Below are 27641 nucleotides of genomic sequence, written 5' to 3' on the forward strand. Positions count from 1 at the left end.
AAGAAGACACCTCCTTGCAAAGGCCATGTTTGTGCTGCTGGATGGCTGTCTGTGAGCAGCTGGAGTGAGGCCTCTGCACCCCTGGTTAGGAGGGAAGAGCTGAGATCCTGCTCAGACACCTGGAAACAAGGTGAGGATTCTGTCCAGCTGCACTGGCACTGGGGCTTCTCTGCTGTAAGCTGTCTCCACTTCTTTGGAAACACACGAGTGTGATCATTGTCCTAAGCAAAAGAAAATCTGCCTTTCTCTACACTGTGGTTGGATGTGTTCTTTGCAACAACATTGCAAAGTTCATGGATCTGATAAGTGGACTGAACTTGAGTTTCCCTCATGTTCCTGCTTCCCGCCTGCTTCACAGCAGGAGGGACTCCTCTGGAGCCCACAGCAATCCCTGCTCCCAGTGCCACTCTCAGACAGCATCAGCGGGGAATCAAGTGATAGAGCTGCAGAAATGTTCTCTTGCAAAGAGAGAGGCTTAGGATGAGAGTGCTCTAAGACTTGCTATAGGCTTTCCTCAGAGAAGTCTCTTCTAAATTTTTTCTGCCTTCTCCTCTTCAACAGACAACAGTGTCCAATGTCAGAAAATGCCCAACAGCAGTTCTGTGAGCGAGTTCCTCCTGCTGGCATTCGCAGACACGCGGGAGCTGCAGCTCCTGCACTTCGCGCTCTTTCTGGCCATCTACCTGGCTGCCCTCCTGGGCAACGGCCTCATCCTCACCGCCGTAGCCTGCGACCACCGCCTCCACACCCCCATGTACTTCTTCCTCCTCAACCTCGCCCTCCTCGACCTCGGATCCATCTCTATCACTGTCCCCAAAGCCATGGCCAATTCCCTCTGGGACACCAAGGCCATCTCCTATCAAGGATGTGTTGCACAAGTCTTTTTTCTCTTTTTCATTGCATCAGCAGAGTATTCCCTTCTCACCATCATGGCCTACGACCGCTACATTGCCATCTGCAAGCCCCTGCACTACGGGAGCCTCCTGGGCAGCAGAGCTTGTGCCCAGATGGCAGCAGCTGCCTGGGGCAGTGGGTTGCTCAATGCTGTCTTGCACACGGCCAATACATTTTCCCTGCCCCTCTGCCAAGGCAATGCTGTGGACCAGTTCTTCTGTGAAATCCCCCAGATTCTCAAGCTCTCCTGCTCAGATGTATATCTCAGGGGAGCTGGAGTAGTTGTGTTCAGTGTTTCTGTGTTATTTGGTTGTTCTGTTTTTATTGTTATTTCCTATATTCAGATCTTCAGGTTAGTGCTGAGGATGCCCTCTGAGCAGGGCCGGCACAAAGCCTTTTCCACGTGCCTCCCTCACCTGGCTGTGGTCTCCCTGATGGTCAGCACTGGCATGTTTGCCTACCTGAAGCCCCCCTCCATCTCTTCCCCATCCATGGACCTGGTGGTGGCAGTTCTGTACTCAGTAGTGCCCCCAGCAGTGAACCCAGTCATCTACAGCATGAGGAACCAGGAACTAAGGGATGCGGTGAGGACACTGCCTGAATACACAAACTTTCAGCATATTCGCCTATAATAATATGCCTATATTCAGAAATTCCAGCTTTTCTCAGAAAAATTTTTACATACTCTTTTATTATTATCTATCTGTACTATTATTTTCTCTTTTTTTTCTTTTTTTTTTTTCTGATTTATAAAATATTATTCTTAGCCTCCTACAGGTTAATTATTTTCCGATAAAACACTGCTTCCTGTGTAGATAAACCCAATAATGAAGTCATCAGAATTTCATTGGTCTCAGCTGCCATCTCATCCCTTCTCCTCTGGAGCTGGGGGAGCAGCCCCAGCACGCAGGAGGGGCTCGGGGCCTAGAGCCCAGCTGCCACGTGGAGGAGCAGCCCCGGTGGCCCTCGGGGCTGCCCCTCACTGCCCGCTGGGCTCTGCCTCTCTGCTGCCTTTGGGTCGGGGCTGCCGCTTCCCTGGAGTCATGGCCATGGCCAGCAGCAGGATGTGGCCTTTTCACTGCTGCTCTCTTTTGGCTTCCTCATTGTTCTCTTGTGCTCTTGTACGTGGGTTAGCCCTCAGATCTTGTGTACCTTGGTGACAGTCCTGTTGTCTCTGCAGTGGCATCCCTGTCCCAGCAGGCAGCAGCAGGCAATGTGCAGCCCCGTGTCACAGCTGCCCTCCCTGATACCACGGCAGTAACAAATGGGGCTCTGCAGGGCAAACCCAGAAGCCTGGATGCCTCTTCCAATGCTGCTGTTAGGAACAGAGCCAAGGATTTGCTCCGTGCTCTTCTGTTTTCTGGGGTTCTTCATGGAGTGTAGGACACAGGCTGAAAGTCCCAGGGCGGTGTGTGAGTAGCAAAGGACTGGACCAAGAGCTCCCTTTATGGCCTCACCTGTCTAATCAGACAACAACTGGTCTCGGACTCCTCTTCATGGGACTAGGCACCCTGCAGTGGGGTGGATTGATGATGGCAGCCTGGAGAGGAATCTGGAGGTGCCAGGAGAGATCAGGGCAACCCTGGGACAATGTGCTCATTGGGTAGTGATTAAAACCTCATAAAATTAGTGACCATCCAAAGAAGATTTTGGCAAAGGAAAAGGCCAATCAGAGAACTCTGTGGGCTAAGGAGGGCTCTGCAATGCCAGGGGAGGTGGTGAAGAGCCAGCAAGCGAAGGCCCATAAAACTGCATTGTAATTGAGGAGACCTTCTTTGAAGCCTCGTGGGCCAGGTCTGGTGCAGCACTTGTCCAGCACCCTGAGCAGCACGGGCAGGGGAGGGTCCCCACAGGGTCTCAGGGCACAACAGCCCCTGGCTCTGCACAGCAGCACCGCCAGCTCAGGGCCTGGCGGGGAGCATGGCAGGGAAGCAGCAATGGCAGGCCAGGCCAGCACGGACACACTGCCCTGGGCAAGGCTCTCTGGGAGCAGGGATGGCCCTGGGAAAGAGCAGGGCAGCATTTCTGGGCCTGCACAGATGGGTAGATGGGTAAAGGAGGAAGAGTAATCTCTTTGTGTAGGCACCTGCTCGGGGCAGGCTGCTCTGTGCCTGGGCCAGGCCTCTTGTGCTGGCCTGGGGAGCGGGGCTGGCCCTGCGGGGCACAGGCACTCTGTGCTGGGGATCTCCCAGGCAAGAGACCAGGGCTCCTGCAGCTTCACCGACCTCCATTTCCTTGCACCATGGCCAGCCTCCTCCTTGCTCACCCCAGGCAGCAGCATGCACGAGCTGCCTCCTTCCTCCTCCTCTAGAGGGCAGAGGGGAGGGAACACCATAAATAAGTAAAACTCACAGATTGAGAGAAAGACACATAAGAATAGGAAAGAAAAAGAAAAAAGAAAGAAATGAAAATCAAACGCCAGACATAATGAGCATCTTGTAACTCATCAGTTCCCACTAGCAGACCGTTGTGCAGGCAGTCTCTGAGAAACTGCCACCTTGTCTTGGAAAGATGATCCCAACATGTATTGCTGAGCACTATGTTATGTGCCATGGATCATCCATTGGGTCAGGCTGGGTCAGCTGTCACAGCGGGTTCCCCTCCCAGCCTTTTGCCCACCCACAACCAACTCGCTGGTAGGGCAGAGTGAGAAGCAGAGAAGGCCTTGATGCTGTTCACGCACTGCTCAGGAACAGCGACCACAGCCGTGGGTGACCAACACTGCTCTGGTCACATCAAAAACACAGCACGACAGGGGCTGCTCTGCAGAGAGTAACTCCGTCCCAGCCAGAGCCAGTGCAGGGCCCCATGCTGGACAAGAAAGCTCGCTCTGAGCTCTGGAAGGAGCCAGGAAGGTGCTAATAAGCACCAGGACAATTGAGGAAGCCCAAAGGCCCTTCTGAAGGGAAGGGTCACTGAGTGCCACCTGAGAGGCAGTGCTGGGCAGCGGGGAGGGCCAGGAGAAAGACTTGTGAGAAGGCTGTGAGAAACAAGGAAATCCAGGGCTTTAGCAGATCCTTAAAGTCCTGCCTGAGTCCCCAAATGGAAAGCAATGTATGTCTGTGGGTGGACAAGGAGGAAGTGATGAGTCCCGGATCTGGGGCAGGGCTGAAGGTCCCTGCGTGAAGCTGGGCTGATGGAGAAGTGTCCACCTTGCATGTGTGCCTCAGCCTGGGAGAAGGGGCCTGCCTGCGGTGTGGGATGGCTGGGCTGTGCTCAGCCATGCCCCAGGAGCTGACCTTGCTCTCTTCCTCCCCGCCACTCCCCACACGGGGCAGGCCCTCAGGAAACACCCCTGAGCCTGAAGACGCACCGACCTGCTGCGGTGAGGTGCCACTACTGCAGGGGAAGAGGGGAGGGTTGGAGAGACACGTGGGGCCTGCGGGCAAGAGTGGTGTGGCTTGAGAAAGTGAGTGCCTGGGGAAAGTTACCCTCGATCCATAGGAGCCATTCTGGAAAGAAAACTTGTATGCAGGAACCACACTGTTCTGGAGGTGCAGAGCTGCTGGGCACATTGTGGAGGGTGCTCTGATGGACTTTTTTGTCATTTTCCATCGTGTCTTAAGTGCCGCTTTTCTCAGAAATAGAGTAGCCAACAAGAGGTGTGATGGATACGCTGAGATCATGATAGCCATCAGAAAGCTAATCCCAATGAGATGACTGATATGGGGAGGTCAGGAGAAACCCTGGTGAGGAGAGACGTGAGATTTGGGGGAGGGAATAGGGTCTTGCCCACAGAAACTAAGGATTTTGTAGAGGTAAGAGGGTTCAGGTTATGCTGGTGCTGCTGTAGCAGTGACTTAATGAAGGGATGAAAGACATGGACTGCTGATGGCTCTTGAACTGGAGACGTTTATTGCCCTTTTTCACTACTGCATATACTTTCCCCGTAGCCCCACGCGCTGTCCACGCGCCCGAATCTGTCATACAATTGGTTAGAGACCCTCAGGCACGTGCCTCGAGCCAGCCAGCAATTGGCCACTGCCCAAAGCTCATCTTTAACACCGTAGCCAATTTACTTTATCTCCACCTTGCTCAAGTTTTTGTTTCTACCGCTTGTTTCCTCATTATCTCTAATTCAGGGATGTGTGAAACAGCACGAAGCCACCTGCGAATTCCTTTCCCACAATTCCCCCTTTTTTATTTTCAACCAACCAAATGCTTTCTATAGATTTTTCTATCAATCACCGCAGACATTGCAATAAGCAAGGTACAATAAGCAACAGGGTGAAAATCACATGCAGGATTACAATTGTAAAGTAGCGTGCCTACTAGAATCTACATCAGTCAACAAGCCACTAAGCGCTAGGGATGTTGTTTCGCAGTGATGCTGCATCTCACTCGCACAGCACAATCACACAATCACGCAAAGAGGCCTCTTGCACTTCTCATTCATACCACAAGAAAATATCACTTAAAATAATTTGTCCGTGGCTTCAGGAGGCCCTTGTCTACTCCCGTGGTGAGCGGCTGAGAGTGGAGACCCCTCCGAGGAAAAATGCTGGGGGTGCACCTAGGGGCGTTCCACAGTCAATCCCACAGCCGAGCAGAGCGGCTCCTGACGCAAGGAATGACGCTATTATAGTTTTGTATAATTACAGCAAAGAGATGCATTGCAATAAGGAGCAAGTGTGGCGTTGACCATTTGTTTCATGATTTGTTTTTTTGCCTGAGAAATTAAACCTTACACATGCTGTTGCTGTTTCACATCCCAGGATATCTAATTCCTGTGGCTCTAGGGGCGCTTGCGGCAAGTAGACAGTCCAGTCTTTGTTATCTGCCGGGTTCCCCACCAGACATGTCATGAATGGCTCGTTAGCACTAGCCCGGGACAGGCACATCGCTTCTTGTCCTGTCATGTTGGCGAGGGTGACCCAGATGTTGCAGCGTGGTTGGATGGAGACCCAGGGCTGGCAATAATCGATGACAGCGGCGATTGTGAGGAGGAGGCCAACCATGGCGTTACCTCCCTTGCTGGTACCCATCTTGGTCCGTGACCTGTGGAGACACAGGCATACCCTCGACCCCAAGTTATTAGGGCTGGGGTCCCTCCCAAAGACCCTCCCAAAGACCTGTATTTAAATTTTTTACTATTACTAAGGCCTACTCTGACTGTGGCACCCATGACAGCGCAGAATTCATACTTTTGTAATGTTTTATTGTGGGCGGTACCTCTTTGTGAGGAAAGGGTAATGATAGGTGATTTATTACGTAAAGTGCCTTTCCCAACCTGTTCTGTGGTGTTTCCTGGGTGTCTCCCCCTTTTTGTTTATTTAGCAGTGTTTTCAAGGTGCGATGTGTGCGCTCAACAGTGGCTTGACCCGTGGGGGAATGAGGAATGCCTGTGGTGTGTCAGATAACCCAAGTTTGAAAAAAGGTTTGAAGGGAGTGACTAGTATAGGCGGGGCCACTGTCGGTTTTTATTTCCTTTGGGATGCCTAGCGCTGCGAAAGCAACACAGAAGTGAGCCTGGACATGGCAACTAGTTTCACCCACCGCAACTGTTGCTCAAATAGCATGAGAGAAAGTATCTACCAATACGTGAACATTTTTCAAGCGACCAAATTCTGGAATATGCGTCACGTCAGTCTGGCATAACTGTAAGGACCGTAGACTTCTATGGTTTACCGTTAAAGATCGGGTCGAAACATGTTGTTGACAGTCAGGACATGTTTGGGCAATCAATTTGGCATCAGTGACCGATATAGTGAATTGTTTCACCAAGACTTTGGCGGATTGATGGAAAAAGGCATGGGATAACCATGCTTGCTCCAGCACCTTAGGCACCAGGGCAGTCAGGGTCATATTAGTTAGCTGGTCAGCATGTGCGTTACCCTCTGCAAAAATACCGGGTAACATGGTGTGGCTCCACATATGAATAATACAATATGGGTGCACTTGCTGCTCTACCAAAAATAACAGTTCTTTAAATTTTAGAAACAAGTTTTCCTTTGGGATATGTCTCAAATTGGCCCTCTCAATGCGCTGAGCGACACTTACAGCATATTGCGAGTCCGATACAATATCCAAAGGTACTAGGCTTTTCTTTTTTTTTTCCTTCTCTTTTTTTTTCTTTTTTTCTCTCTTTTTTTTTTATTTATTTAGCACATTTTTATTGAGAGTGCAGCACAGATACTTTCCCTGAAACAATTACTTCAAAACATTAATGAATATAAATTGTCAAAAATATGCTAACGAATTTACTTAAATACATACATTTAAAAAAAAAACTGAAAAACAATTATTTAACAGCCTAAGACACATTCACAATGTAATTTCTCCATCATTTATGGTTTTTATCTCTAACACAAGAGGACACAAGTCTGAAAATCCGCATATATTAAGGTATCACAGAGCATAGAAAATATATGAAAATATCTACTAGCATTTGGCACAATGCAAATATTCTACCCCAAGAGAGAGAAACAGTGTAATATTTTGAGCTACACAGATTGTTATTCACGCAAATTGTGATGTTACAACAGCAACTCTTGTCTTAGTTGGAAAAACCCAAAGGTGGTGAGCAGGGGACACGGTGGTTTGTGAGAAAGCACGTTCAGGTGCTTAGCCGTCTAATTTAGCTGGATGAGGAACAATGTGACGTTTTCCTGTTGTTAAACGTCGCCATCTGTATCGCTGGCACAAAAATTATTCGTACTGGAGCAAACAATTTGTGAATAGCATATGCCAACAGGAATGTGCCTGTACCAGCAGCCCTTTTAGATTGCAGCGATGATTCACTGAAACCAAGTTTGAAGAGAACCGCAGTCATATCCACGCCACTTGACGCAGCCAGGTAGAAGATTCCTAGAGATACTAGTGAAATTCCAACGTGGAATGAAACCCCTACAGCACCACATTCTTTGAAAACTTTTTTCAGCTGCTGGGATTTACTGAGTTTGCGTTCACTGCTGAGATCTGTGGCTGCCTTTTCAGGGGATCCACCCACACCCTCGGCCGAGCTGCCGCCGGCGGCCCGCAGCGCCAGCAGAGGGGCCGGCGGGCTGAGGGGGAGCCGGCCCGGGGGTGGGGGGGATGGCGGGGGGCAGCAGCGGCGGCGGCGGAGGGCGGCGGTGAGCGGGGTCCCGCGGGGCGGAGGGCCCGGGCGCAGCAGCGGGCGGAACACGGCAGAGCCCGGTGCGCACGGGCGTGCGCTCAAACCTGAGAAACGCAGCAGCCGGCGGCGGGGCGGGTGTGCGGGTGCTCGGAGGTGACAGCGGGGGTGCAGGTGGCGCTGGACCCTGCGTTAGCGTTGCATTTCGACTCTATCCTTTGGAAACCATATCTCGGAAACCATTAACAATTACACCTATTGCCTTTTCGCGCTCCGCTTCCCGTTTCCCCGCCGCCGTCGTAAAGGTTTTCCCTCTGCATTATGCTTCGAATGGCACTGGCTAGCCCAGTGCCATCCCTTGCCGCACCGTGGGCAAGCAGCAGGAGGAGCAGGGTTACCACGTCCCCCCTCCCGCTCCTCGCTGTGGACATTCAGCAGCAAAATGTCCCGTGGCTTGGCAGCGGGAACACCGTTTACCTCCGATTTGAAGCACAGCACCAAAAGCTCCGGCCAAAGCGGCACTGTGATGTTCTATGGATCCAACTCGACTGCATGCCTCTATCATTTGTACTAATGTAGTATTAGCAGGCAGGGCTTGGAGTATTTTGTTACAGTCTGTGTTTGCATTGTCCACTGCCAGTTTTAGCATAAGGGCCTCTTTGGCCTCGTGGTTGTCAATTTGTTTGCCCAAAGCGTCTCGCAATCTATCAATGAATTGCATATAAGGCTCGGTAACTTGTTGCCTAATGCTGGTAAATGATGGCTGGACTTTTCCAACTTCAGGCAACTTCAGCATAGCCTGGAGGGCCAGAGACGCGGACTGCCACAGGACGGCATCGTTGAGCCTAGCCTGCAATCTCGGATCAAGTAAGGGCTCGGTCCCCATCAACTGTGGGATCCCGGCTCCCCGGAGGGGGTCGCCAGGCTGCCGTTCTATGTTACCTAGGGCGGCTAATTCACACCCTTCTTTCCATTTTTGCTCCCAGAGTAGTTTTTGTGTTGGCGTTAAAATCAGCGCAGCTATCTGACGGCAATCGTACGGCACCAAAAATTGACCAGTCATAACATTTTCTAACAATGACTGAGTAAATGGTGCATGTAATCCATATGTAGTCACAGCCTTTCTTAATTCTTTAATTAGGTCCCATTGGAAGGCATGATATTCATTTGGACCATTAGGTCGCACCTGCACCAGGAAAGGCATTCCTACCGGGTCCCTGTCCTTTAGCGCTTCCCGGCGCACTAGCTCCCATCGTTCCCGTGGGTCGAAAGCTCAGGCCTGCAGGGAGGCATTATCGGGGGTAGGCAAGGTGGGAGCCAAGGGGGTCAGCGGGGAGGGGCTCTGCGGCGGCGGTCCGTGGCTCTCTTCCTTGTCATCCCCCAGGTCTATCAAATCGCACCGCTCTGGTGACCTTGCAGGCTCTGATCTCGGTTCGGCTGCTGTTATTGCCTGGGCAGCGGCGTTCTGTACTTCCTTTTCTGCCTGCCACGATCCTAAAGTCTCAGTCACCAGCCGCCACGTAGCCGTTACCTCAGCAGCATCAGTATCCCCACTGGATGCTGCTTCCCATATTTTTTCCTCCGCTTGGTCCCAAGTTTTTACATCAAATACTGTGGAAGCCATTGAGGGGAGCCCTTGTTTTTGCAAAAATTTCAATAATAGCTTTATTTTAAACGGATCATTTTTTACTCCCCTGTCTATTAGGAGTTGCATTAGCAGTTTCACTATAGCCTCTTCCTCTGCCGAAAGGCTAGCTCCCATGATCAATGCCCAGCCCCTCACCTGTCCTTCAGGTGATGTCCCGGGGTTGAAGCTGCAGTCCAGCTGCGAGCTTGACTCATTCGGCTGGGTTCCCTTCGGACGCTCGTGCAGCGCTGCTCCTCCCTGATCACGTCGGAGTCACCATTTGAAGGGATGCAAGACACAGACTCCTGATGGCTCTTGAACTGGAGACGTTTATTGCCCTTTTTCACTACTACATATACTTTCCCCGTAGCCCCACGCGCTGTCCACGCGCCCGAATCTGTCATACAATTGGTTAGAGACCTCAGGCACGCGCCTCGAGTCAGCCAGCAATTGGCCACTGCCCAAAGCTCATCTTTAGCACTGTAGCCAATTTACTTTATCTCCACCTTGCTCAAGTTTTTGTTTCTACCGCTTGTTTCCTCATTATCTCTAATTCAGGGATGTGTGAAGCAGCGCAAAGCTACCTGTGAATTCCTTTCCCACACCTGGGTGTCTGGGTGCCCCAAATTGGGGTGTCCCAAAGCCACCTGGGACACTTGGGTCACCCAAATCGGGGTGTCCCCAAATCTCTGGGTGTTTGGGTGCCCCATATCAGGGTGTCCCCAATTTCCTCGGTGTCTGGGTGCCCAAATTGGGGTGTCCCAAAGCCAGCTGGGACACTTGGGTCACCCAAATCGGGGTGTCCCCAAATCCCTGGGTGTCTGGGTGCCCCAAATTGGGGTGTCCCCAAGTCCCTGGGTGTCTGGGTGCCCAAACTGGGGTGTCCCAAAGCCAGCTGGGACACTTGGGTCACCCAAATCGGGGTGTCCCCAAATCTCTGGGTGTCTAGGTCCCCCAAATTGGGGTCTCCCCAAATCCCTGGCTGTCCGTGCCCCCAAATCGTGCCGCCCCCAAGCCCCTCCCCCCACGTGTCCCCCCGAGACCCTCCCCCTGTGTCCTCCGAGGACACCGGTGTCCTCGCCGTGCCCCCCCGCAGGCACTGGCTGGCGGGGGCGTACCCCCAGTTCGCCGTCCCCTACTTTGTATACGATGTCTACGCCATGTTCCTGTGCCACTGGCACCGCGGGCGCGTCAAGGGACACGAAGCCGGGCCACCGCCATCCCTGCGGGCAGCCGCTGGCGCCTACCTGCGCAAGGACCTCCTGATGGTGCTCCACCACGCCGCCATGGTGCTCGTCTGCTTCCCCGTGGCCACCGTGAGTGGGGGCAGGGTCCGGGGGGGGACACCTTGAGGACACGGGAATGGTGTGGGGACACGGGAACGGCGTGGGGACACGGGAACGGCGTGGGGACACGGGAACGGCGTGGGGATATGGAGGTGGAGGGATGGTGGCTGGGTGTGGACGTGGTCGTGGAGGTCCACCACACCTTCGTGGGCTTCTTCGTGGTCACGGGGACACTTGGGGACACTTGGGGACACTTGGGGACACTTGGGGACATGGGGTGGAAGGACGTCACCTGGGTATGGAGCTACTCGTGGAGGTCACCACGCTGTGGTCCTTGTTGGCTTCTCCATGGCCATGAGGACAGACGTGCTCATGGAGGTCCACCATGCTGTCGTGGGCTTCTCCGTGGTCATGGGGACTCTTGGGGACACTTGGGGACACTTGGGGACACGGGGTAGAAAAAGGTCACCTGGGGATGGAGCTACTCATGGAGGTCACCACGCTGTGGTCCTTGTTGGCTTCTCCGTGGCCACGGGGACAGACGTGCTCATGGAGGTCCACCACGCCGCCATGGTGCTCGTCTGCTTCCCCGTGGCCACCGTGAGTGGGGGACAGGGACCGGGGGGACACCTTGGGGACACGGGAACAGTGTGGGGACACGGGAACGGCGTGGGGACACGGGAACGGCGTGGGGATGTGGAGGTGGAGGGATGGCGGCTGGGTGTGGACGTGGTCATGGAGGTCCACCACACCTTCGTGGGCTTCTTCGTGGTCATGGGGACACTTGGGGACACTTGGGGACATGGGGTGGAAGAATGTCACTTGGGTATGGAGCTACTCGTGGAGGTCACCACGCTGTGGTCCTTGCTGGCTTCTCCGTGGCCACGGGGACAGACGTGCTCATGGAGGTCCACCACGCTGTTGTGGGCTTCTCCGTGGTCATGGGGACACTTGGGGACATTTGGGGACATTTGAGGACACTTGGGGACACTTGTGGTGGAACACCTCCTTGGTACGGAGCTACTCATGGAGGTCCACCACGGAGTCATGGTGCTTGTTGGCTTCTCCATGTCCCCATGTCCCCATGTCCCCATGTCCCCGTGTCCCTACATGTCCCCAAGTGTCCCCAAATGTCCCCGCATGTCCCCAAATGTCCCCGTGTCCCCCCCCCAGCTGTGGCGCCAGGGGAAGGGCGACTTCTTCCTGGGTTGCCTGCTGATGGCGGAGCTCAGCACCCCCTTCGTCTGCCTGGGCAAGGTCCTCATCCTGGTGAGCCCCAAAACGCGGCCCCGGGGGGACAATGGGGTGGCCGGGGGGGCTCCAGCCCCGGGGTCCCCAACCCCTTGAGTCCCCAGAAGAACATGGGGTGGTGGTGGGTCTCCACCCCCACGTGTCCCTCAACATCTGGGTCCCTGGGAGAACATGGGGTGGTGGTAGGCCCCCAAACCCTCGTGTCCCTCAACATTTGGGTCCCCAACCCTTTGTGTCCCCAACCCCTTGGGTCCCCAGAAGAACATGGGGTGGTGGTGGGTCCCCAAACTCTTGTGTCCCTCAACATTTGGGTCCCCAACCCCTGGGTCTCTGGGAGAACACGGGATGGTGGTGGGTCCCCAAATCCTCATGTTCCTCACCACGTGGGTCCCCAGGAGAACATGGGATGGAGGTGGGCCCCCAACCCCACGTGTCCCTCAACATTTGGGTCCCCAACTCCTTGGGTCCCCAACCCCTGGGTCCCCAGAAGAACATAGGGTGGTGGTGGGTCCCCAAACCCTCGTGTCCCTCAACATCTGGGCCCCCACCCCTCATGTCCCTCAACATTCAGGCCCCCAACCCCTCGTGTCCCCAACTCCTTGGGTCCCCAACCCCTGGGTCTCCAGCATAACAGGGGATGGTGGTGGGCCCCCAAGCCCTCATGTCTCCAACCCCTTGGGTCTCCAACCTGTTGGGTCTCCAACCTGTTGGGTCTCCAACCTTTTGGGTCCCCAGAAGAACGTGGGGTGGTGGTGGGCTCCCAACCCCTCGTGTCCCTCAACATTTGGGTCCCCAACCCTTCATGTCCCCAACCCTCGGGTCCCCAACCCCTGGCCGAACATGGGGTGGTGGCGGGCCTCCATCCCACGTGTCCCTCAACGTTCGGGTCCCCAACCCTTGAGTCCCTGGGATGACTTGGGACGGTGGTGGGCCCCCACCCCACGTGTCCCTCAACATTCAGGCCCCCAACCCCTTGTGTCACCAGTCCCTGGGTCCCCAGCATGACTTGGGGTGCTGGTGGGCCCCCAACCCCACGCGTCCCTCAATATTTGGGTCCCCAACCCCTTGTGTCCCCAACCCTTCATGTCCCCAGCAGAACGTGGGGTGGTGGTGGGCCCCCAACCCCTCGTGTCCCTCGCCACGTGGGTCCCCGGGAGAACATGGGACGGTGGTGGGCCTCCATCCCACGTGTCCCTCACCCCTTCCCCCCACCCCCCCGCAGTACAATCGGCAGCACACGGCGCTGCACAAGCTCAACGGGGTGGCCATGCTGGTGACCTTCCTGGGCTGCCGCGTGCTCCTCTTCCCCTACCTGTACTGGGCCTAGGGGCGCCACCTCGGGGTGCCCCTGCTGCGGGTGCCGGGGGCGCTGCCCCCCGCCTACAACGCCGCCGCCGCCGCCCTCCTGGCCCCCCAGCTCTACTGGTTCGGCCTCATCTGCCGGGGGGCCTGGCGCCTCTTCCGGCCCCCGCCCCGGCACCCACCCTGAGCCCCGCCGCCACTGCGGGGTGGGCGTCCCGTGGGGTGGGGTGGGGGGGCACCCTGAGGTCCTTCGAGGGGGGTTTAGGGGGGGGTTTAGGGGGCGGCCTGGGGCGGTTGTGGGGGCGGGGGGACTTCTGGGGGCACACTGAGGTCCGTATGGAGGTCCCAAGGGGGCTCTAGGGTCCTTGTGGGGCACCCTGAGGTCCTTACGGGGGTCTTGGGGTCTTTAGGTGGCACCCTTAGGTCCTAATGGGGAGTCCCGGGGTCCTCATGGGGCACCCTGAGGTCCTTATGGGGGATCCCGAGGTCTTCAGGGGGCACCTTGAGGTCCATAATGGGGTCTCAAGGGGGTTCCGGGGTCTTCAGAGCGCACCCCGAGGTCCTTAAGGGGGTCCCAAGGGGGTCCTGAGGTCCTTATGGAGCACCCTAAGGTCCATCTGGGGGGTCCCAAGAGGGTCCTGGGGTCTTCAGGGAGCACCCTGAGGTCCAAAATGGGGTCCCAAGGGGATCCTGGGGTCCTTAGGTGGCACCCTAAGGTCCTTAAGGGGGTCTTGGGGTCTTCAGGGGGCACCCTAAGGTCCATATAGGGGGTCCTGAGGTCTTCAGGGAGCACCTTGAGGTCCTTGTGGTGGTCCCAAGGGGGTCCTGGGGTCTCCAGCGGTCCTTATAGGGCACCCTGAGGTCAATGTGGGGAGTCCTGAGGTCTTTAGGGGGCACCCTAAGGTCCTTATGGGGTCCCAAGGAGTTCCTGGGGTCCTTATGAGGCACCCTGATGGGGTGCCTCATATGGCAGTCCTCATATGGGGAGTCCTGGGGTCTTTCAGGGACACCCTGAGGTCCTTACGGGGGTCCTAAGGGTGTCCTGGGGTCTTCAGAGGGCACCCTGAGGTCCTTATGGGGGATCCTGAGGTCTTCAGGGGGCACCCTGAGGTCCTTATGGGGGTCCCAAGGGAGTTCTGGGGTCTTCAAGGGGTCCTTGGGGTCCTTGTGAGGGACCCAAAGGAATCTGGGGACTTCAAGGAGCACCTTGAGGTCCTTTGGGGGGTCCCAAGGGGGTCCTGGGGTCCTTAGGGGCACCCTGAGGTCCATCTGGGGGTCTCAGGGGAGTCACCCCCACCCATGGGTGCCCGCAGGGTGCCCCGCGCTGTCCCGGCCGCTGCATTAAAGGACTTTGGGGACGGCCCGGCTCCTCCTTGGGGACATGGGGGGGGGGGGGGAGGATCGTGATGTCACCGCCCCGATGATGTCACCGCCCCGATGATGTCACCGCCCTGATGATGACGTCACCACCCCACTGCTGATGTCACACCCTTGAGGTCACTGCCCGCCGGGAGGTCGGGAACTGGGCCCCTTCCCAGTATGAACTGGGGCCATTCCCAGTACGAACTGGGACCCCCAGCCCCATCCCATTACAAACTGGGACACTTCCCAATACAAACTTGCACCCCCAGCCCTTTCCCAGAATGAACTGGGATCCTTCCCAGTACGAACTGGGACCCCCAGCCCCATCCCAGTACAAACTGGGCCCATTCCCAGTATGAACTGGGACCCCCAGCCCCATCCCAGTACAAACTGGGATCCCCAGCCCCATCCTAGCACAAACTGGGAACTGTCCCAGTAGAAACTGGGCCCACTCCCAGTACAAACTGGGACCCTCAGCCCAATCCCAATACAAACTGGGAACTGTCCCAGTAGAAACTGGGCCCACTCCCAGTACAAACTGGGACCCTCAGCCCAATCCCAATACAAACTGGGCGCAGTCCCAGTGCAAACTGGGCCCTTTCCCAGTACGAACTGGGCGCGTTTGGCTTCGCCCCGCCCCCGTTGCCAGGCAACCGCCGCCGCCACCGCTGTTCCCGCCTCTTTGCCCTCCGTTGCCAGGCAACCGCCGCCATTTTGTCCCCTCCCCTTCCCGCGTTGCCAAGCAACCGCCGCCATTTCGCCCTGCCCCGCCGGGCTGCCCGCACTGCGCATGCGCACCTCCTCGCCTCCCATTGGCTGCCGCCGCGCGGCTTCAAACGGTCGGGCGGGAGCGATGGCGGCGGCGGCTGCGGCCGGTACGGGGAGGCTGAGGGCGCCGGGGGGGGGGATTTGGGGGGATCTGAGGGGAATTGGGGGGATCTGGGCGGCCGGAGGGGTTCAGGGAGGTTCTGGGGAGGGGATGCGAGGCTTTAGGGGGTTCTGGCGGTGAGGGGATGAGGGGTTGTGAGGGGGAAAAGGGCTGAGGGGTCGTTCGGTGAGGGGAGAGGGGCTGTGAGGGGACCGGGGGCTGTTAGGGGGGCATTTTGTGAGGGGACAGGGGGCTGTGAGGCGACGCTTCATGAGGGGACAGGCTGTCAGGCGACGTTTTGTGAGGGGACAGGGGCTGAGGGGACATTTTGTGGGGGGACGAGGGGTTTTCGGGGGGCAGGGGCTGTGAGGGGACACTTCCTGAGAGGATGGGCTGTAAGGGGACGTTTTGTGAGGGGACAAGGGGCTGTCAGGGGAGAGGGGCTGTGGGGGGACGTTTTGTGAGGGGAGGAGGGACTGTGAGGGGAGAAAAGGGCTGAGGGGACACTTCATGAGGGGACGAGGGGCTGTGAGGGGACAGCAGCCGTCAGGAGACACTTCATGAGGAGACAAAAGTGCTGAGGGGACACCTCATGAGGGGACGAGGGGCTGTGAGGGGACGGGGGCTGTAAGGGGACATTTTGGGGGTGTCAAGGGGCTGTGAGGGGACAAATCCTGAGGGGAATGGTGTGGGGGGGGACGTTTTGTAGGTGGATGAGGGGCTGTGAGGGGACAGGGGGGCTGTGGGGGGACACTTCCTGAGGTGGCAGGGGGCTGCGAGGACTCGTCGTCCAGCCGGGACCACCTCAGCGGGTGCTGGTGCCCCCCCAGCGCCCCCCCGCCGGGTGCAGGTCTGCGTCCGCCTGCGCCCCGGCCCCCCCGGCGAGGAGCCCTGCCTGCTCCCCCTCGACTCCCACACCCTGGAGCTGCGCGAGGAGCCCCCCAACGCCCCCTCCCGCTACCGGTGAGCCCCGGGGGAAGGCGGGCGGCACCCATGGGTGCCCCCCACCCCCTTCCTAACGCCTCCTTCCTCAGCTTCGATGCCATCTACGGTGCCGCCAGCTCCACCGCCGCCGTCTATGAGGGCTCCGTCCGCCCGCTGCTGTCCCACCTCCTGGCCGGCCGCGATGTCACCGTCCTCGCCTACGGGCCCAGCGGCTCCGGTGAGCGTTGTCACCCCCCCGCCAAGTGTCCCTGGTGCCGCGGTGACCCTCCTGGGGGGGTGACACGGTGCTGGTGCCCACCCCCCCCCAGGGAAGACGCACACCATGCTGGGCAGCGAGGGGGAGCCCGGCTTGGTGCAGCGCGCCCTCGAGGACGTGCTGGAGGCCGTCGGGGAGAGCCGCCGCGTCACCGTGGCCTGCATGGAGGTGTACTGCGAGGAGGTGCGTTGGGCCCCGCTTCCCCCCCCCACCCCCCCCGACTCACCCCATGTCACCTCCCTTTGTTCACGTCCCCCCCCCCCCACACACACACACACACACCGGTGTCCCCACATTTATCAACCTGTCCCACCCCCAGGTCCCCCCCGGGTCTTCAGATCTGCTCTCCCCCATAGACAGATCCCTCCCCAGACCCCCATATCACCCACTTATCCCCCCCCCAAATCCACATACCCCTGAAAAAATTCCCATACTCCTCCTAAATCCCCATTTCCCCCCCGCATCCCCCCCCAAAAAACACATCCTCCTCAAAATCCCCATATCTACCCCCAATGCCCATATCCATCCCCATTTCTCCCCCCAAAATCCCCATATCCCCCCCAAAGCCCCCGTTACCCCCCCCCCAAATCCCCATACGGCCCCATATCTGCCCCCAAATCCCCATTTCCCCCCCAAATCCCCCCCACATCCCCACTCAACCCCCAAATTCCCCACCATATCCCCTCCAAATCCCAAATCCCCCAAATCCTCCGAAATCCCCCCCCATCTGCCCCCCCATAGGGCGCCCTCTCTGCCCCCCCCCCCAGGGCGCCCTCTCTGCCCCCAAACCCCTCATACCCCCCCCATTTCCCCCCCATAACCCACCCAAAATACCCATATGCCCCCCCAATGCCCATTTCCCCCCCGTAACCGCCCCATATCTCCCCCTGGAATCGCCCACAACCCCCATATTCCCCCCACATCCACCCCCAAACCCGCATATCCCCCCCAGCCCCCATACCCCCCCCCATATCCCCTCCCAAATCCCCACATCCCCCCACAAACCCCCCATACTTCCCCCAAATCCCCCCCATGCCTCCCCATATCTCCCCCCCAAAAAAACCCATATCCCCCTCAAATCCCCCCCATATCCACCTCAAATCCCCCCCATATCCCGCTCAAATCCCCCCATATCCCCCCCATGCCCCCCCATATCCCCTCAAATCCCCCCCATAGCCCCCCAGTATCCTCCATCAAATCCCCAACCCCCCCATATCCCACCCCCAATGCCCATTTCCTCCCCATATCCCCCCAAATCCTCCCCAAAAATTCCCAGATACCCCCAATGCCCCTATAACACCCCATAATCCCCCACCCCCCCATATCCCTCCGCATATCGTCCCCAATGCCAATTTCCCCCCGTGACCCCCCCAAAATCCCCATAACCTCCCCCAAAATGCCTATACCCCCCCATACGTCTCCATATCCATCCCCAAACCCCCTCTACTCCCGCCAACCCCCCCCCCAAATCCCCCCTATATCCCCCCAAATCTCCCCCAAATCCTCGTATGCCCCCCATACGGCCCCCATATCCCTCCCCAAAATCCCGATTATCCCCCCCAAATGCTCTCCAGACCCCCAAATCCCCCCATACACCCCCCCAAACCCCCCATACTCCCCCCATACGTCCTCCAAATCCCCGCAAACCCCCCAAATCCACCCTATACCCCCCCCCAAAAAACCATATCCCCCCCCAGATCCCCCCATACCCCGCCATATCTGCCCCCACACCCCTCTTCACCCCCCCATATTCCCCCCCAAATCCCATTACCCCTCCCCAAATCCCCAGTGCCCATTTTCTCCTCGTAATCCCCCCATACACCCCCATATTCCCCCCCAAAACCCTCATTTCCCCCCTGGAGCCCCCCCATATGCCCCCATATCCCCCCCAGAATCCCCCAAAACCCCCATACCACCCCCTAAAATCCCCCAATGCCCATTTTCCCCCTGTAACCCCCCATACCCCCCCCAAATCCCCCTATACACCCCCAACCTCCCATATCCCCCCCGTATCCCCACCAAGACCCCCTATCCCCCCCAAAAATCCCCCACATGCCCCCATATCCCCCCCAATGCCTATTTGCCCCATGTAAGCCCCCCAAAAATCCCCATATCCTCCTCCCAAATCCCCATATCCCCCCCAAACCCTTCATATCCCCCCCAAATCCCCCAATATCCCCCACCAAACCCCCAAAATCCCCCCAGTGCCCCCCCAAATCGTATCCAGTTTCCCTCATATTCCCCCCAAATCCCCATAACCACTCTGTTTCCCCCCAAAGCCCCCCCCATATCCTCCCTAGCCCGCCCACATTGCCCCCTCAAACCCCCATACTCCCCCCTGTCCCCCCCAAATCCCCCCAAACCTCCTATATCCCCCCAAAATCTTCCCATACCCCCCATATCCCCCCTAAATCCCCCCAAATCCCCCCATTTCCCCCCCATAACCCACCCAAAATGCCCATATGCCCCCAATGCCCATTTCCCCCCTGTAACCCCCCATATCCCCCCCCATATCCGCCCCGTATCTGCCCCCAAACCCCCACATCCCTCCATATCTCCCCCCAGTATCCCCCCCCAAATCCCCATATCCTCCCCCAAAATCCCCATGACCCCTCATATGGCCCCATATCTGCCCCCAAACCCCTCTTCCCTCCCTAAATCCCCCCCCCAAAATTGCCCAAACCCCCATATCCCCCCCAAATCCCATTTCCACCTACATTCCCCCCAAATCTCTACATCCCTCCCAAAATCGCCATATGCCCCCAAATCCCCATATGCCCCCCATACGGCCCCCATATCCCTCCCCAAAATCCCGATTATCCCCCCAAATGCTCTCCAGACCCCCAAATCCCCCCATACACCCCCCCCAACCCCCCATACTCCCCCCATACGTCATCCAAATCCCCGCAAACCCCCCAAATCCACCCTATACCCCCCCAATAAAACCATATCCCCCCCCAGATCCCCCCATACCCCGCCATATCTGCCCCCACACCCCTCTTCACCCCCCTCATATTCCCCCCCAAATCCCCATACCCCTCCCCCCGATGCCAATTTCCCCCCCGTAACCCACCCAAAATCCCCATATCCTCCCCCAAAATCCTCATACCCCCCCATACAGCCCCATACTTGCCCAAAGACCCCCCAAATTACCCCCAACCCCCCCATATCCTCCCCAGCCCCCCCACAGTCTGCCCTCAAACCCCCATACTCCCCCTTATGTCCCCCCCAAACCCCCGCAAACCTCCTATATCCCCCCAAAATCTTCCCAAATCCCCCAAAATCCCCCCCCATATCTGCCCCCCATACGGCCCCATATCTACCCCCATACTCCCCATATCCCCCCCATAGGGCCCCATATCTGCCCCCAAACCCCTCATACCCCCCCCAAATTCCCCCATTTCCCCCCCATAACCCACCCAAAATGCCCATATGCCCCCCCAATGCCCATTTTCCCCCCCGTAACCCCCCATATCCCCCCCCATAATGCCCCATATCTGCCCCCAAATCCCCATTTCCCCCCCACATCCCCCCCCAAACCCTCCTATATCCCACCCATATCCACCACATACCCCCCCAAACCCCCACATCCCTCCATATCCTCCCCCAAAATCCCCCCCAAATCCCCATATCCCCACATCCCCACTCAAATCCTCAAATGTAACCCCCCAAAAAATCCCCATATCCTCCTCCCAAATCCCCATATCCCCCCCAAATCCCCCAATATCCCCCACCAAACGCCCTATTTCCCCAGTGCCCCCCCATATCGCACCCAGTTTCCCCCATATTCCCCCCAAATCCCCATAACCACTCTGTTTCCTTCCCAAAGCCCCCCCCCAAATTCCCCCCAACCCCCCCATATACTCCCCAGCCCCCCCACATTGCCCCCTCAAACCCCCATACTCCCCCCTGTCCCCCCCAAATCCCCCCAAACCTCCTATATCCCCCCCAAATCTTCCCAGACCCCCCATATCTTCCCCCCATACTCCCCATATCCCCCCCATACGGCCCCATATCTGCCCCCAAACCCCTCATACCCCCCATTTCCCCCCCATAACCCACCCAAAATGCCCACATGCCCCCCCAATGCCCATTTCCCCCCCGTAACCCCCCATATCCCCCCCATAATGCCCCATATCTGCCCCCAAATCCCCATTTCCCCCCCACATCCCCCCCCAAATCCTCCTATATGCCACCCTTATCCACCACATACCCCCCCCCAAAATCCCCATATCCTCCCCCAAAATCCCCATACCCCCGATACGGTCCCTTATCTGCCCCCAAACCCCTCATACCCCCTCCCAAATCCCATATCCCTCCCCAAAATCCCCCTTTCCTCCCCACATCCCTCCATATCTCCCCCCAATATCCCCCCCAAATCCCCATATCCTCCCCCAAAATCCCCATGACCCCTCATACGGCCCCTTATCTACCCCCAAACCGTCATACCCCCCCCAAATCCCCATATCCCTCCCCAAAATCCCCCTTTCCTCCCTGTAACTGCCCCATATCTCCCCCCCAGAATCGCCCAAGACCCCGAAATCCTCCCCCAAAACCCCCAAATCCCCATATACCTCCCCCAAATTCCCCCTATACCCCCCTGAAATCCCCCGTATAGCCCCCACATCCCCGCACCAAACCCCATATCCCCACATCCCCCCCCCAAATCCCCATATGCCCCCCATACGGCCCCCATATCCCTCCCCAAAATCCCAATTTCCCCCCGCCATCCCCCACAAAATCCCCATATCATCCCCCAAACCCCATATCCCCCCCCATAACCCTCCAACCCCCCCATATCTCCCCCCAAATCCCAGTATCCCTCCCAATGCCCATTTCCTCCCCATATCCTCCGCCAAAATCCCCATACCCCCCCATAATGCCCCATATCTGCCCCCAAGTCCCCATTTCCCCCGCACAGCCCCCCCATTTTCCCCCCCAAATCCCCATATCTTCCCCCCAAAACCCCCATTACCCCCCCATGCTCCCCATATCCCCCCCATACGGCCCCATATCTGCCCCCAAACCCCTCATACCCCCCCCAAATTCCCCCATTTCCCCCCCATAACCCACCCAAAATGCCCATATGCCCCCCCAATGCCCATTTGCCCCCCGTAGCCCCTCATATCCCCCCCATATCTGCCCCCAAACCCCCATATCCCCCCAAAATTGCTCAAAACCCCCAAATCCCATTTCCCCCTACATCCCCCCCAAAATGCCCCCAAAATCGCCGTATGCTCCCCCCATGCCCATTCCCGCACCATAACAACCCCATATGCCCCCCCAGAATCCCCCAAACCCCTCATACCCTCCCAAATCCTCATATCCCCCCCGATGCCAATTTCTCCCCCATAACCCCCCCCAAAATCCCCATACCCCCCCCATATAGCCCCATATCTGCTCCCAAACCCCCCCCAAAATCCCGATATCCTCCCCCAAAATCCCCATACCCCCAAATATCCCTCCCCAAATCTGCATATCTCCCCCAAATCCCCATATGCCCCCCAATGCCCATTTCCCCCCCGTAACCGCCCCATATCTCCCCCCCAGAATCGTCCAAAACCCCCATATTCCCCCCACATCCACCCCCAAACCCGCATATCCCCCCCAGCCCCGATACCCCCCCCATATCCCCTCCCAAATCCCCACATCCCCCCACAAACCCCCCATACTTCCCCCAAATCCCCCCCATGCCTCCCCATATCTCCCCCCCAAAAAAACCCATATCCCCCTCAAATCCCCCCCATATCCCCCCAGCCCTCATACTCCCCCCATATCCCCTCAAATCCCCCCCATAGCCCCCCAGTATCCTCCCTCGAATCCCCAACCCCCCCATATCCCACCCCCAATGCCCATTTCCTCCCCAGATCCCCCCAAATCCTCCCCAAAAATTCCCAGATACCCCCAATGCCCCTATAACCCCCCATAATCCCCCACCCCCCCATATCCCTCCGCATATCGTCCCCAATGCCAATTTCCCCCCGTGACCCCCCCAAAATCCCCATAACCTCCCCAAAATGCCCATACCCCCCCATACGTCTCCATATCCATCCCCAAACCCCCTCTACTCCCGCCAACCCCCCCCAAATCCCCCCTATATCCCCCCAAATCTCCCCCAAATCCTCATATGCCCCCCATACGGCCCCCATATCCCTCCCCAAAATCCCGATTATCTCCCCCAAATGCTCTCCAGACCCCCAAATCCCCCCATACACCCCCCCAAACCCCCCATACTCCCCCCATACGTCCTCCAAATCCCCGCAAACCCCCCAAATCCACCCTATACCCCCCCCAAAAAACCATATCCCCCCCCAGATCCCCCCATACCCCGCCATATCTGCCCCCACACCCCTCTTCAGCCCCCACATATTCCCCCCCAAATCCCCATACCCCTCCCCAAATCCCCAATGCCCCAAATGCCCCTCCTCGTAACCCCCCCATACACCCCCATATTCCCCCCCCCAAACCCTCATTTCCCCCTTGGAGCCCCCCCTTTACACCCCCATACCCCCCCCCAGAATCCCCCAAAACCCCCATACCACCCCCTAAAATCCCCGAATGCCCATTTTCCCCCTGTAACCCCCCATACCCCCCCCAAATCCCCCCTATACACCCCCAACCTCCCATATCCCCCCCATCCCCCCCAAAAATCCCCCACATGCCCCCATATCCCCCCCCAATGCCAATTTGCCCCATGTAAGCCCCCCAAAAATCCCCATATCCTCCTCCCAAATCCCCATACCTCCCCCAAACCCCTCATATCCCCCCCAAATCCCCCAATATCCCCCACCAAACCCCCAAAATCCCCCCAGTGCCCCCCCAAATCGTATCCAGTTTCCTTCATATTCCCCCCAAATCCCCATAACCACTCTGTTTCCCCCCAAAGCCCCCCCCCATATCCTCCCTAGCCCGCCCACATTGCCCCCTCAAACCCCCATACTCCCCCCTGTCCCCCCCAAATCCCCCCAAACCTCCTATATCCCCCCAAAATCTTCCCAGACCCCCCATATCCCCCCTAAATCCCCCCAAATCGCCCCCATATTCCCCCCATACTCCCCCATATCTGCCCCCCATACTCCCCCATATATGCCCCCAAATCCCCCCATTTCCCCCCCATAACCCACCCAATATGCCCATACCCCCCCCAATGCCCATTTCCCCCCCGTAACCCCCCATATCCCCCCCCATAATGCCCCATATCTGCCCCCAAATCCCCATTTCCCCCCACATCCCCCCCCAAATCCTCCTATATCCCACCCATATCCACCACATACCCCCCCCCAAACCCCCACATCCCTCCATATCTCCCCCCAATATCCCCCCCAAATCCCCATATCCTCCCCCAAAATCCACAGGACGCACCATACGGCCCCATATCTGCCCCCAAACCCCTCTTCCCCCCCCCAAATCCCCCCCAAATCCCCCCCAAAATTTCCCAAAACCCCCACAACCCTCTCAAACCCATTTCCCCCTACATCCCCCTCCAAAATTCCCCCGTACCCCCCCAAATCCCCATATCCACCCCCCGATGCCAATTTCCCCCCCGTAACCCCCCCCAAAATCCCCATATCCTCCCCAAAATCCTCATACCCCCCCCATACAGTCCCATAGTTCCCCCAAAGCCCCCCCCAAATTACCCCCAACCCTCCCCATATCCTCCCCAGCCCCCCCACAGTCTGCCCTCAAACCCCCATACTCCCCCTTATGTCCCCCCCAAATCCCCACAAACCTCCTATATCCCCCCAAAATCTTCCCAAATCCCCCCGTATCTGCCCCACATACGGCCCCATATCTGCCCCCAAACCCCTCATACCCCCCATTTCCCCCCCATAACCCACCCAAAATGCCCATATGCCCCCCCAATGCCCATTTCCCCCCCGTAACCCCCCATATCCCCCCCATAATGCCCCATATCTGCCCCCAAATTCCCATTTCCCCCCCACATCCCCCCCCAAATCCTCCTATATGCCACCCATATCCACCACATACCCCCCCCCAAAATCCCCATATCCTCCCCCAAAATCCCCATACCCCCGATACGGTCCCTTATCTGCCCCCAAACCCCTCATACCCCCTCCCAAATCCCATATACCTCCCCAAAATCCCCCTTTCCTTCCCACATCCCTCCATATCTCCCCCCAATATCCCCCCCAAATCCCCATATCCTCCCCCAAAATCCTCATGACCCCTCATACGGCCCCTTATCTGCCCCCAAACCGTCATACCCCCCCCAAATCCCCATATCCCTCCCCAAAATCCCCCTATACCCCCCTGAAATCCCCCGTATAGCCCCCACATCCCCGCACCAAACCCCATACCCCCACATCCCCCCCCAAATCCCCATATGCCCCCCATACGGCCCCCATATCCCTCCCCAAAATCCCAATTTCCCCCCCATCCCCCACAAAATCCCCATATCATCCCCCAAACCCCATATCCCCCCCCATAACCCTCCAACCCCCCCATATCTCCCCCCAAATCCCAGTATCCCTCCCAATGCCCATTTCCTCCCCATACCCCCCCATAATGCCCCATATCTGCCCCCAAGTCCCCATTTCCCCCGCACAGCCCCCCCATATTTCCCCCTGAACCCCCCATTTTCCCCCCCAAATCCCCATATCTTCCCCCCAAAACCCCCATTACCCCCCCATGCTCCCCATATCCCCCCCATACGGCCCCATATCTGCCCCCAAACCCCTCATACCCCCCCCAAATTCCCCCATTTCCCCCCCATAACCCACCCAAAATGCCCATATGCCCCCCCAATGCCCATTTGCCCCCCGTAGCCCCTCATATCCCCCCCATATCTGCCCCCAAACCCCCATATCCCCCCAAAATTGCCCAAAACCCCCAAATCCCATTTCCCCCTACATCCCCCCCAAAATGCCCCCAAAATCGCCGTATGCTCCCCCCATGCCCATTCCCGCACCATAACAACCCCATATGCCCCCCCAGAATCCCCCAAACCCCTCATACCCTCCCAAATCCTCATATCCCCCCCGATTGCCAATTTCTCCCCCATAACCCCCCCCAAAATCCCCATACCCCCCCCATATAGCCCCATATCTGCTCCCAACCCCCCCCCAAAATCCCGATATCCTCCCCCAAAATCCCCATACCCCCAAATATCCCTCCCCAAATCTGCATATCTCCCCCAAATCCCCATATGCCCCCCAATGCCCATTTCCCCCCGTAACCGCCCCATATCTCCCCCAGAATCGTCCAAAACCCCCATATTCCCCCCACATCCACCCCCAAACCCGCATATCCCCCCCAGCCCCCATACCCCCCATATCCCCTCCCAAATCCCCACATCCCCCCACAAACCCCCATACTTCCCCCAAATCCCCCATGCCTCCCCATATCTCCCCCCCAAAAAAACCCATATCCCCCTCAAATCCCCCCCATATCCCCCCAGCCCTCATACTCCCCCCATATCCCCTCAAATCCCCCCCCATAGCCCCCCAGTATCCTCCCTCGAATCCCCAACCCCCCCATATCCCACCCCCAATGCCCATTTCCTCCCCAGATCCCCCCAAATCCTCCCCAAAAATTCCCAGATACCCCCAATGCCCCTATAACCCCCCATAATCCCCCCCCCCCATATCCCTCCGCATATCGTCCCCAATGCCAATTTCCCCCGTGACCCCCCCAAAATCCCCATAACCTCCCCCAAAATGCCCATACCCCCCATACGTCTCCATATCCATCCCCAAACCCCTCTACTCCCGCCAACCCCCCCAAATCCCCCCCTATATCCCCCCAAATCTCCCCCAAATCCTCATATGCCCCCCATACGGCCCCCATATCCCTCCCCAAAATCCCGATTATCTCCCCCAAATGCTCTCCAGACCCCCAAATCCCCCCATACACCCCCCCAAACCCCCCATACTCCCCCCATACGTCCTCCAAATCCCCGCAAACCCCCCAAATCCACCCTATACCCCCCCCCCAAAAAACCATATCCCCCCCAGATCCCCCCATACCCCGCCATATCTGCCCCCACACCCCTCTTCAGCCCCCACATATTCCCCCCAAATCCCCATACCCCTCCCCAAATCCCCAATGCCCCCAATGCCCCTCCTCGTAACCCCCCCATACACCCCCATATTCCCCCCCCCCAAACCCTCATTTCCCCCTTGGAGCCCCCTTTACACCCCCATACCCCCCCCCAGAATCCCCCAAAACCCCCATACCACCCCTAAAATCCCCGAATGCCCATTTTCCCCCTGTAACCCCCCATACCCCCCCAAATCCCCCCTATACACCCCCAACCTCCCATATCCCCCCCATCCCCCCCAAAAATCCCCCACATGCCCCCATATCCCCCCCAATGCCAATTTGCCCCATGTAAGCCCCCCAAAAATCCCCATATCCTCCTCCCAAATCCCCATACCTCCCCCAAACCCCTCATATCCCCCCAAATCCCCCAATATCCCCCACCAAACCCCCAAAATCCCCCCAGTGCCCCCCAAATCGTATCCAGTTTCCTTCATATTCCCCCCAAATCCCCATAACCACTCTGTTTCCCCCCAAAGCCCCCCCCCCCATATCCTCCCTAGCCCGCCCACATTGCCCCCTCAAACCCCCATACTCCCCCTGTCCCCCCCAAATCCCCCCAAACCTCCTATATCCCCCCCAAAATCTTCCCAGACCCCCCATATCCCCCCTAAATCCCCCCAAATCGCCCCCATATTCCCCCCATACTCCCCCATATCTGCCCCCCATACTCCCCCATATATGCCCCCAAATCCCCCCATTTCCCCCCATAACCCACCCAATATGCCCATACCCCC

At 57.7% G+C, this 27641-nt stretch overlaps 2 protein-coding genes across 2 annotated transcripts in view; both read left to right on the plus strand.

The window, feature by feature from the left end:
* Window positions 1-13638, plus strand: part of LOC136787245 (ceramide synthase-like) — a 573680-nt gene extending 560042 nt beyond the window's left edge. Inside the window, exons 4-6 of the mRNA XM_066984393.1 lie at window positions 10672-10891; window positions 12035-12130; window positions 13335-13638. Coding sequence (XP_066840494.1) covers window positions 10672-10891; window positions 12035-12130; window positions 13335-13439 — 421 coding nt within the window. The 3' untranslated portion in view covers window positions 13440-13638. The remainder of the gene's footprint in view (window positions 1-10671; window positions 10892-12034; window positions 12131-13334) is intronic.
* Window positions 571-1679, plus strand: LOC136787213 (olfactory receptor 14C36-like). The gene has a single exon (XM_066984344.1). It carries the CDS (start codon window positions 585-587, stop codon window positions 1524-1526), a length of 942 nt encoding a protein of 313 aa, XP_066840445.1. The 5' UTR covers window positions 571-584; the 3' UTR covers window positions 1527-1679.
* Window positions 13639-27641: the final 14003 nt, after the last annotated feature.

The sequence above is a fragment of the Anser cygnoides genome, chromosome 28, assembly GCF_040182565.1.
Source record: "Anser cygnoides isolate HZ-2024a breed goose chromosome 28, Taihu_goose_T2T_genome, whole genome shotgun sequence".
Taxonomy (NCBI): domain Eukaryota; kingdom Metazoa; phylum Chordata; class Aves; order Anseriformes; family Anatidae; genus Anser; species Anser cygnoides.